We start from the raw sequence: 12,211 nt of genomic DNA, 5'->3' as shown, positions 1-12,211 counted from the left end.
ACTTGGCACCGCCGCCGCATCCCGCGGCCGCGGCTGCGGTCCAAGCACAGGCGCAAGCGCTGCTGAAACCTGCCGATCTACAACAGCATCGCGCGGCCGCGGAGACACCCGAGGATCGTAAGCCGATCGCTCTGCCGGACGAGAGGCTCGGCCATCGCTCGGTCTCTCCACCTGAGAAATTTCGCAGCCGCACACCCGACCTCGAGAGCGACCCAAAGAGGCGGAAGGAGGAGAAGCTAGGACATGTGAGTACCATTACCGGCATTGACACCATCCTACCGCCACTTTCTCGCGCGGCGGCAACGTCGTCGTCGTCGTCGTCGTCGTCGTCGTCGTCGTTGTCGTCACGATGCCCCGATGTGCTCGAATCGATCGGCAATTCGATCGGACTCGATGTTTTACATTCCATTCTTACCATTTGATCTATCAGATCTTTTTAATTTAAAATTCTATTCTATATTTTATAAATTAGTAATCGGATTTTTATTTAATCCTCCAGAACTGACGGTATGTTTATTGAGATCATTTAATTATAAATCTCTTTGTCAAAGAATTTAATTTTCGTTATGTATAAACTAATGTATAGCCTACGTAAGTTTTTAAAGAGATGTTCTAGGAGATGTCCTTAGGACATAGAACACCTCTGACCGTTTTTAAAATGTCATTTGGAGAACTGTAGTTTATTCGAAATATACAGTTATTCCGAAATCCGCGAATCACAACATATCACAATTGGAAAGTTTTCGAAAAATTGAATAAAAAAGTTATGTGTACATCTTTATTTCAAGTAATAGTTTTTCAAATACAAAGATTTAAATACCAATTACAGCGATTATTTTTAGATGACCACTTATCATGAATCGCGGTATTAGTAATCGTGCTCTTTAACATTTAAACGAAATCCATCTAAACGTAGTCCGTAATTAACCATATTTAAACCCTTATTATTTTACAAACTACTTAAATATTTTACAAACTTGCTTAAAATAAAAATTTATAAATAACTTTTTTACCTTAACCTTTGAAAACAATCTTATTGTGATATTTTGATTCGCGAACATTTCCGGACATTCTGTATACTTAATATTCATTTCCTTTTTTATGAATTACATCTTGATTCCTTTAATTAATGCTTTTTAATTAATATTAATTTAAATTAAATGGATCTTACAGATTAGCGTTAGTAACTGTATTACAGATTTTGTCAGCTTTGGAAGGTTAAAATGAGTTGTAAAGTTATAAATTGTTGGAAGCAGAGCGCTCTGTAATTTCACGAAAATCGACTTTTCCGTTTGAGACTGTACTTCTTCAGCTGTTGAAAGTAGAAGAAAAAGTCAACGCATCGGTAACGCAGATGCGTGCTGTTGCATTGAATATTATTTATTGGTCAGTGCATACTTAACTATAGAGAGACTCGGCGTCGAAAAAGTTGCGCGTTACGGCGGAGGACGCGTTTAGCTGAGAATTAAAATACTAATTGCAGCGACGTCGAAAGCCGATAAAACGGCCGACACTCTCGGCAATCAGGAGCGAGGGAGAAGGGCAAAGGGTGGTAGAATAAAGAGAGCGCGCGCGTTATATCGCTGGAAAGTAAACGTAAGAGTAATAAAAGGGCTGAGTTAGAATCGAGTTCGAGCCGTGCGATAAAGGATAGGAGAGGCTTCGATACTAACTTCCACTTAACCATCGAATTCGCTATAAAAAAAAAAGAGGGAGAGAAAGAGAAGAGGATGGAAGTATGCTCGATAGTCTCGCGTGCCGTCTATGTCGGCCTCTCTTCAGCAGGAGCGAGCGTCCCAAATGCAATCATGCGTCGCGGAAGTTTCCATCGAAATCGGATTACCCTCGTTCGCCGCAAAGGCGGAAAAAAGGACCCGGACTTCCTGGCCGGTCAAGAACCTGTACCGTATAACCGTATAACCCGCGAGAGTTCTTCCGTCTGTTAAGTCGGGCGATCGTCTATTTTGCTTAACATCTATTCTGAAATGAAGTTCCATGAAAGTGTGTTTCTCTGTCCTGAATCACAACGACAAAAAAGTGCGCGAGCTCCTCTCCAGAGGCACGAACGCGGACTTCAGGGCAAAAGAGGGCGCCGACGGAAAAGGGGCGGGTGTATAATTAAAAACCGTGAAAACAGGCGAACAGTTAGCCGGGTCGTCGTGCGCGTACTAACTAAATTGGATTATTTTTCTCAGCTGCTCCCTTACCTCCTTCGGCCGCCTCACTTACCCTCTCTTCATCTCTCTTTATCTTGTTCTGCTTTTTTCCGGTTCTGTTATTTTCTTCTTTCATATTTTTTTTTACACCGATTAAGGCGTTTCTACGCAAATTTATCAGCCAGCCATGTTGATACCATCAATATTCTTTTTTTTTCTCACGCGATCGTATTCGTTGATTTGCATTAATTATTTATTTAAAAGACGTCATAAAATCGTTGAGAAACGTGATCTATTATACAGGATGAGTCGCGTAATTCCAATGAGTTATACCTCCTTCATGGTTGATAATAGGAAAAAGTGGCAAAGGAAAAAAACTAAACGATTTAATGATGCCTGATTTCTTATGAAGTTACCGTTCTCGTATTGCATGACTCACTCCTCTAGATGCGGGTGGAAGAAGAAAGTAAATTATCCACGAAATAAATACGCTAATAATATATAATAAATAACTTTATTAAGCAATATTTTTGAACATAATCTTAAATTGAAGAAAGATGAAGAATATAATACGGAGCAAAACTATAAACTATTTTCTTCGTCCATTTGCCCTTTCAACTATCGAGAAACGTATTTCCCAATAGTTCTTCGCCACGTTCTGATGACTTCAGACCACCACTGTTAAAATTACTTCTCGGACAACCGTGTAGTTGTCGCGGCCAATTGTCGCGGCCAAGCTACTGGGTGAAAATCAAGGAATCGTGGGCGACTAGCATCTTGCCTCCAGCTTTCTCTGCGTTCCCTTCCAACCATGCTTTCGTATTATCCTTCGTTCTTTCTGGATGTACTAACGATGCGTCGTTTACACGGGCAATCCCTTCAGTCCCAAGAGTGCTGAGAAGTTTGTTTGAAGTTGAGGCACTGGACAGATCTGATCATCAGCTGCATTTCCCCGCACAACCGTGAGTTAACTTAAAATCATGATAAATAGAAAGCAATTTTAATGAAATTACAAAATTGTTATTATAATGTAATGATGTTACAAAAAGACAATATTATATTATTATTTAACAATTTATAATTATTAGATAATGTAATTGTTAGAATATGAAGAATTCTATGTACATTCCATTTTTTAATAATCATCATAATATAGAATTACAAAAATATTTATATTTTTTAACAAGATTTAGGTGTCAAAATAAAATATTTTTACAACGGCTCTGTCAATCGATTTTTTTCGCGATTGATATTCTCATAATTAATCTTTTTACTTATTTACTTACGAATTTTTTAATTTTTTTATATTATCAGAGAAAATTATAGTAAATGTTTTATATATTGAAATCTTCACTTTTTACTTATTGTATACTTATTGAAATCCATCACATTGAAATCGCGAACACATCTCCCTAGTACAGAATAACATAATCAAGAATGCGAACGCAACATCGTATCCGGTCGTATGCATATAATTCACGAGAAGATTGACGAGGACGAAAAGAGAGAGAGAGAGAGAGAGAGAGAGAGAGAGAGAGAGAGAGAGAGAGAGAGAGAGAGGTGGGAGGAAAGAGAAGGGGAACGCATCCGGAAATGAGTTTTCGTTCGTGTCCACGCTTAGGTTCTTAGGACTGCCGTGTTTCGTACCTACATGTGCACGCCGAGAGAGGATTAGTCGTAGCTCAGGACACCACTACCACTATCTCTCTAACCCCTTTGCTTCATCCCCGAGGAAGCATTAATCAAAGGAGCAACCGTATGCCCTGTTTCCGTCGCGACGAAAGCTGCTGCCGGTTCCCCACATGAAATCGCTATATCGCGGAAAAGGAGTTTATTTTGTCTTACACATATCGAAAATACAATCATGCAAATCGAAAACTTTCAATGATTATTTTACATTATTATTATTTTATGTTTTCTTAAGTTTATTTAAGTTTATTTAAATAGACAGGTGACAACATTACATGCATAATTATCTTGCTAATTTTGTTCTGAAACAGGAAGACAAAAAATATTGCTCATTAGTTTTTTACATTTTATCATTTCATAAGAATATAAATAATGTAAATTTAATTTTGATAATATTCTTGAGACTTCCGCGGGTGCTTTCTATATAAAGATTATGCGTTTCGCGGGTTTTCTCTGTGTTCAGATCCATTCTTGGAATGTCAACGTTTCGTGAAGTCCACTTGCAGTCCACTTCATCAGAGCGAGGAGCAGCCTGATCCTGAGCTGCTCCTCCGAGTCGTTCCTTTTATATAAATGTAAATTTAACTTTATTTTTTATATATGCTATTAAAAAATATATTATAAAATTTTGTTTAGGTTGTTCTGAGTACCCACACCTATCTATTTAAAAATTCAAATCAGCGATTAATTTTAATTCAAGTGTATAAAAAATGGCTTCAATTTATGCTTTCAATTCAGCTTTCAATATGTGTGTGATTAGTTTCTCGTGTAAAAATAAAATATAATAACTTATTATATTGCAGTATAAAACTAATCACATACACATATCGAAATCATTTTTTACATACACTTGGATTTACAGTATTAAGTAAAAATATATATGTTATTTGTGTATAGGTTTTTATCTATTCGATATCTATTATAGCTGAGAAAAAGGATCTATTTGATGCCTTTGTGACAACATTTCGAGAATAGTGTATCTAGTTCCCGATTACTGCTTTATTTGGTATAATTACTCCTACCGCGTAAATGGAGAGATTGTGTCTGAATGTCTGACTGTGACCTCATTTTCTCGTAATCGTCATCCCGGCCGGTTGTCACTACTACGGCGCTACTACATTGTAAAGCGAGGAGAGGCAAAAAAGATTCCCGATAAAATCCTGGGATCTACCTCGCACGCCCGCGGCGGTCTCGGTAATGCGACGGAGCATAGTGCTCGTTGTGAAATAACGTTTCAAAAGCGTGTCGGATGGCAAAGTGCATTTTTCATAGCGGTCGAAATGAAATTGAAGACGGAAAATCTCAAACGTGTTAAATGGTGAAATTTTCGCGAGAGAGACACGTGCTGCTGCATGATGAAAAGTAACTTCAGCTAGGTGCTAGAAGTACCTAATTAATCGTTCAATTAAAATTCGTTCGACCTAGTAATTCCGGGTAACTCGGAAATCTTTTTAGAAACGTGCCCTGGTTATCTGTTACAAGAATTATCGGCTTCTCAAAGTTGAATTTTTTTCATTCAGTTTTTTTGTTTCGATATTCTACAAGCAAGGTACTGTTATTTTAGTGTTGTTCGAAAAAAAAAATCGTATTTGTTTACGCTGAATGTGCATCCATGGATTTCACAGGATTAATCGAAATTCTCACGGCATTAATGCGCTAATGAATGGGAGTAGTTGAATTCGAGGCGGAATCGATGCTGGGTGTTTACGAAGACGGTAGTTGAGGTCGGCCGGTTAACGTGTCTTCTCGCCCTGATCCGTAGAAACTTGCAGACATTGGGACGTGCATAGATGTACGGTAGATTCATCTGGTGGGAATTTAGGCGGCGGGAAAGAGAGATACGATAGCGAGAAAGCGAGAAAGACAGCGAAAAGCATAGGAGGTGGAGATAGCGCGTGGAGGAGAAGGTGGAGGAAGAGTTGGAACGAGTTGGGATGGGTGGGTGGTTGAATTTTTCATCTGACCACGTCGAACCAATTAAAGCGGACCACGGTACCCAACCTCCACCTCCAACCTCTTCCACTTTTTTCGTTCTCTCTTTATTTCCGCCCCGCGTGCTGGCCTTTATCCACCCTCTCTCTGCCCCCTCCCTCCCTCCCTCACGCGAACACGAGAGAGAGTGTTCTCTTTCTCGGATGTGCTCTCTTCCGTCTCATTCCCGCCCGCACGTCGCGCAACCCGTCGTTCACCCCCTTTCCCGGCACCGCGCGTTCCTCCTTCCATCCTCTCGTCTTCCTCCTCTTGCCTTCGTTCACTCACTCACTCTCTCTGGCAACTCGTTGGATTTTTTCGCGTCACGAGGCGGTGTAATTTATTTGGCCGAGGTAGAGAGGCACCCGCGAGGAGGTGGTCGACGAAACGAGCGGGGGTTGGATCGGCGGGACGAGAGCTACGAGGGGGGTATATCGCGGGAGAATAGGTGGAGGCGGCAGAGGTGAGGCGGCACGGAGGCGGAGGTGACGCGGCTAGAATGAGAGCACGAGGGATAGCACGAGGAGGGTAGGAGGAGGGGCTGGTTTCAGTTTATTTTGTGGGTCCTACCTACCCGCTCGTCACTGTCCAACCCCGTTGGTCAGTCGGTATACGTTGTTCCCCGTGCTCTGTCTCGCTCTTCTTCTTCTCTAGCGCAGCTTCGTTTCCTCTTTCGTTTTTGTATTCGCATCCCTCACCCGCCCGCCCTTCCCTTCTCGCTCTTATACGATATCACCGTCCTTTTTTTTCGCTCTGTCTCTTTTTTTTTCCTCATTCCTTTTTTTTCCCTCGCTCTATCCATCTCTCTCTATCGCGACTGTATACGTATATAATATAACCCACTCGTTCGCTCTACGCGAACAGCAACGCCGATATAATATTAAAAAAAAAAAAAAAAAAAAAAAAAACTCGGGACTTCCTGATGGATCCGCTCCTGTATTTTTCGATTACTTCGCAAGCACGGTTTTTCCCCGGTGCAATCCGACCCCCGCGCGCCGACGCTCCGCCCTTCACCTGTTCCACCTGTCAACTCACCGAGAGGGCTGCGCCTTCTGCTGGAAATTGAAAAGATCCTCGGTGTGATTTGTCGTCGTTCCACTACTGTCTTTGTCGAATGCAAACGATAAAACTACACGCATCCCTTGATCTCTCGCGCAATAACTCTCGCGAAACAGATACATACATTTTTCCTTTTTCCTTCTTTTCGCTAATTGTAATTTGTGACTTTAAAATATTAGACGGGAAGAAACTCTTTCGTGTTTCTCATGTTTTATGTCACGTTTCTTTGTGTATTATTTTATTTTATTACTACTGCATCGACTACTGTATATAAAATTTAAGCGTTTTTGCAGTTGTAAAAATCTATTGATTCTTTTATGGCACTTTTATTTTGTCGAAGTACCTTTTTTATAGTATCTTAATTAAAAATACGTGTGATACAAGACCTGACGATATTAACGTCGGATGTCGAGACTCGACTATTGCTTCGGGCGATCGAATCGATCTCGCAGCTGCCGGTGAGCGTAAGATCGTAGTTTTCTGTTGACCACGGACGTCGTTCTAAATCATGACTATCGATCCGCCTCCGCGTATTAATGGCGACGATTAGATAACAATAATACGTTCACCGGGAGTATTACGCGATGGCAACTGCGCACTTCTTGGTCGATTATCGTTCACGCTCGGCCACGCCACCGGATTTCTAACTAGTTGCGCGTGATGGTACTAATGAGAATCCTGCGTCCACGAGAATCCCTCATCCATCATCCTTCCGCGTTATTTCCGATTCGCGCCGCGCACGCTTCGCGGTCTATCCCTTGCACTCGATAATTTGCACTTCGTTACCTTATTGGCTACTTAAAATTTTTTCGTACTTAAACCAGTGTCAGGTTTTACGAGACAACGCATTGAAAAATTTTTTTTTTTATTACACGGCTTGTCTCACAGCTACTGACAATGAGTTTTTTATATATACTGATTTCGCTGAAGTATCTAAAAGTTTAGGCGTATACAAATCTGAAAATAATCTTGCTGAACTATTAAAATAATTACATTGGAAATAAATGGACGAACTAAAAGATTCTGATTATATCAATCAGAATTCCGTTAATCTCAGTCAGAATTCTAATTAATCCAATCGGACTATTTTCTCAATGTAGGAAATTCAAACGTGATGAGCAATGTAGGAAAAAGACTTTTTGACTTTTTTCTAGCAACCGACTTAAATTTCTACATAATTATTTTGATAGTCAATAAGATCAATAAGATTATTTTCAGGTCTATATATAACTAAAGGTTACGCATTAAAATTATATAGAAAATTGGGTTCTAATGAAATGAATTGGTTTTTATATATGTTGTATAATGTATTGTATAAACAAAAAAATGTTATAGACACATAGCTCAAATAAAAAATAATTCTTAAAATTAATAATAATAATCAAACTCTCTCGAGATTTTAACAACAATGATGAAACGTTCAAGTGAGAATACAATTTTTTTATATGGTAATTCGTGCGTTACAAATTAAATATATTTATAATATAGATAGTTTTTAAGCTAAGTATAAAAAAAAACATAAAACTTGTCCTCCCAGACTATATAATACAACAGACTTTTGATAATCTTAATTTTGATAAATTAAAATCTATCCATTATTGAGTTTCTATAACATCTTTTATTACCACATTATAAAATATAATATATTATATATGAATAATGAAACTCTCTTTATCGGGATCCAATTTTTCATGTACGGAGTTCTTTGTAGATGCTTTAGCAAAAGCGTTTTTTTCCGTATATAGATTCTTTGACTAAATTGGGAAGAGAATCAATTTCTTCTAAACGAAAGATTATCGATATTTATTAACAGTATTTTATGATATGTTTTATTACACACACATACACACACATTTCGACAAGATGAGTGAAAGTTTTCGTTGAAGAAATTTCACACGGAATCAACAATTTGGCTGAAGTATCTATAAAAATTGAACTAGAACAGATCTAAAAATAATTTTGTTGCACTATCAAAATAATTACGTAAAAATCTCAAACGTGATAAACAATGCTGTATAAAACTTTGACATTCTAGTGACTAGTTTCTGTGTCTTACATAATTATTTTGATAGTCTAAATTATTTTCTGTAATTAAATTTTTAAATACTCTAGCAAAACCGTTCTTTTCGTGCACTTTTTCGTTGTTCAATTTAAATTCAAATATCTATACGGACAGAAAGTAAGATCCAGACGCCATCACACTTCTTGCCGGCCAATTCCCTGATCGTCATTCACCCGGGCACTAAGTGGTAAATAACTTGGTTATCGATTACAAAAAGGTGAGCTCCCGGTCCCGTGAGGTTCCCGCCAGCCGGAGCAGGATTCATCAATTCGGGTCGGCGTAACAAATTTTATATCCGTCTTTGCGCCTTATTACTTTTTCAGACGCGAGCGCTCGGAACAGTCGATATCTCCGACGGGCGGGCTCTTGTTACAAAACGCTCTGTCGACCTCTCACAATCGCTCGTGAGAGACGTTGGTGGACCTGTCTTCCTCTCGCCGAGGCGGAATACCGGGATATCTTTCTTCGTCTCACTCATCCTTGTTTCTATCTGTCTCTTCCTTATTCTCCGCTTCGTCTCATCTCTTCCTCCTTCTCCTTCACTTCCTCTTGGCCCGCCACCTCTCTTTGCTGCATCCCTTGGTGCCGCTTCCACTAGCTCTCCTCGCCAGGAATATAAAGATCTCGACGATCTCGGTTGTAGCGGCCAACCCAGTGGCGTAACTACGAATTTCAAAGCTTCTCTATTTTACGACCCGGTATTTCGACGTCGAAAATCCCTTTTCGCGCGCGCCTTATTCCGTTTCAATTCTGATCAATAACGTTTCATTAAGTTTATCGCCTTGAATGAGACCATTCAGACAAAATGTACGAATAAAATTGTAATAATACAGTTTACGGAAATTTAAAATCAATCTTCTTATAAGCGAAATTTCTAAAAATCAGAATCAATTGAAACTAACGGAAAAATAAAATTTTACCGCTATTTAAGTAGTACAATTAAAAATAAAAGAATCCATCGATAGAGCGCGATGTGCAGTCGATCAACGCGTCAGACCGCGTTAATGAATTAATTAAGTAATCAATCAATCAGTTGGGACGCGTCAAAAGTAGAGGAGTGGGGTCGGATTTCGTTTCATAGATGTGTTTCTTTTTCGGTGTAGTAACGGAAGAGAGACGCGCCGAGAGAAAAAAAAGCGCAGCCGTTGCTCTTTAGCGACGAAAAGAAAGGCAGTCAACACGAAAGTTCTCGCAGGGCTTTTATAAACTCTGCATTATATTGTGCATGCCGAGACGTAAAATAATATTAACAACAATGAACAGAATATTTTTTTCTTAATATTACATTTTATCATCGTTGAGATATATGTTTTTATTAACGTTTTTGTCTATTTGTTTATGAAGATTAAACCTCAAAATTGTGGCGCTAAAATAATTTAACTCATCAAGATTATGGCGCTAAGATAATTTTACTCGCAAACGTTAAGAAATTATCTCTCTTTTTGTTTAACGACTTGTTTGTAGATCAGCGTAAAAGATAATCCTCTGGTGACGATACAGTTTATTTCTAAAATAGAATGATACATATTATAGTTTTAATAATCTGCTGCAAGTATCACGGTGCATGACAGATACGCGACATGTGAGAGAAAATAGCGCAAGCATCAATCTCAATAAATTGCAGTTGAAAATTGTTAACTGAAAATTGTAACTTGTGTTTGTTGTGCTCAGTTCATAATATGTATTGTGAATCGTGGCGTCGTAATAGTGGAAAAAAGTCAGGCTCGAATCAAAGAAATGCCTACAAATCGACACGCGCTTGCAAGCGTGCACTTTCATGCACGCATCGGTGCGCTTTGACGCCTTTCTGTATCGAGCACACATGCATACACGCACGTATACACGCGTGCGAAATGAGACCCTCTCGACGTCAACGATGAAACGCATACGTGCACGTGCAGAAGAAGCACTTGGGATACCTAAAGCGGAAATTCGAGGTGTGTACGTGGTTGCGAATGTATCTGCCGCGGCGCCTTGGGGCAGAGAGGGCGGTGAGAGGGGAGGGGGGGGGAGGAAGGAGCGCAGGCAGAGGGTGCTAGGAGGCCAGGGCGGTTGCTCGGGGAGTTGGGGGTGGCGTGCAGGGTGGTATGATGACAAAACATTCGCTCTGAGCTTCCGCGGAGGATCGGGGACGCGGGGGCCGCTCGATGTACAGCCGAAGGGGTTGGTGGCGGGGGAGAAAGGGTGGCGAGACGGAGGGGAGCTGGGTTAGGTTCGCGGCTGCTCTCGGGGGCCAGGGGTGACCGCGCGGGGGTGTGGGGAAACGTGAGCGCCGGGCGGAAAGAGACCTCCATCCACCAGCCTCACCCTCACCCTCTTTTGCCTCCTCCTCTTCTCCTCCTCCTCCTCCTCCTCTGTAAGCGAGGTGAGGTTGTACGGTCGGCTCGCGTCGTTCGTGTGAAACGCGCGTGTACGTGTGTATCTCGCGCACGGACGCGTATGGTCGCGCGCGGTTGTGTACACGAGTGTTACTACTTCGTGTACTACCCTCAGCGAGTGTGTGGAGAACAGGCGAAGGATGAGAGAGAAAGAGAGAGAGAGAGAGAAAGAGAGAGAGAGAGAGAGAGAGAGAGAGAGAAAGAGAAAGAGAAAAAGAGACAGGAGACGGATAGATAGTACAAGACAGAAAGAGAAAAAGAGAAAGGGAGAGAGAGGAATACGGCGACGTGGTGAGGAGGTTTATATCCATCATTTTGTATTTCTCGCAGACATAAAAATCTATACCATCGCCGACCCTCCCGCCCGCCTACCGACAGCAGCACACCGCGCCACGCCACACCACGCACAACACCGCCACGCCGTTTCGCTTCGCGCCAGAGCTTCGCGTCCCTTCGCCGCGACCGACCAACGCTTTCACCACCCATCCGAGCACCTTCTCTCTCCCGCTCCTCTCGCGACCTACTCACCCTCGTCTCCCGTTTCCCATCCCTCTTTCCATCACTCGCGCCCTACGTACGGAGCCAAACCCTGGTGTGCATCGAGAGAGAGTGTACAACCGCCGTCTCACTCTCCTCCGTCATCCCTGCACCGCGGGATGGATAGATGGATGGATGGATGGATAGATGGATGGATGGCTGGATGGATGGATGGATGGATGGAGTTGAGCGATGAAGGGAAGGTGAGGTAGGATGGAGCGGGAGTGCAAATATCGTATTTATTGTATGACGGGTCCGCGTATCCCAAGCTAACGCCTCCTGCCGGCCCACTTCCTCTTCCTCCTCCTCCTCCTCTTCCTCCTCCATCTCCTCTTTCCAGCGCATCGAGAGAGCGCGTC

At 41.5% G+C, this 12,211-nt stretch overlaps 1 protein-coding gene across 1 annotated transcript in view; it reads left to right on the top strand.

The window, feature by feature from the left end:
* The window catches only part of LOC108688398 (protein groucho-like), a 77,154-nt gene that overhangs the window by 50,701 nt on the left and 14,242 nt on the right, over positions 1-12,211 (top strand). The window contains exon 10 of the mRNA XM_018194647.1: positions 2-245. Within this exon, the coding sequence (XP_018050136.1) occupies positions 2-245 (244 nt within the window). The remainder of the gene's footprint in view (position 1; positions 246-12,211) is intronic.

This window comes from Atta colombica, unplaced genomic scaffold (genome assembly GCF_001594045.1).
Source record: "Atta colombica isolate Treedump-2 unplaced genomic scaffold, Acol1.0 scaffold105, whole genome shotgun sequence".
Classification (NCBI taxonomy): Eukaryota; Metazoa; Arthropoda; class Insecta; order Hymenoptera; family Formicidae; genus Atta; species Atta colombica.
Note: the sequence above shows the minus strand (reverse complement) of the source record. Positions and strands in the feature narration are given on the sequence as shown.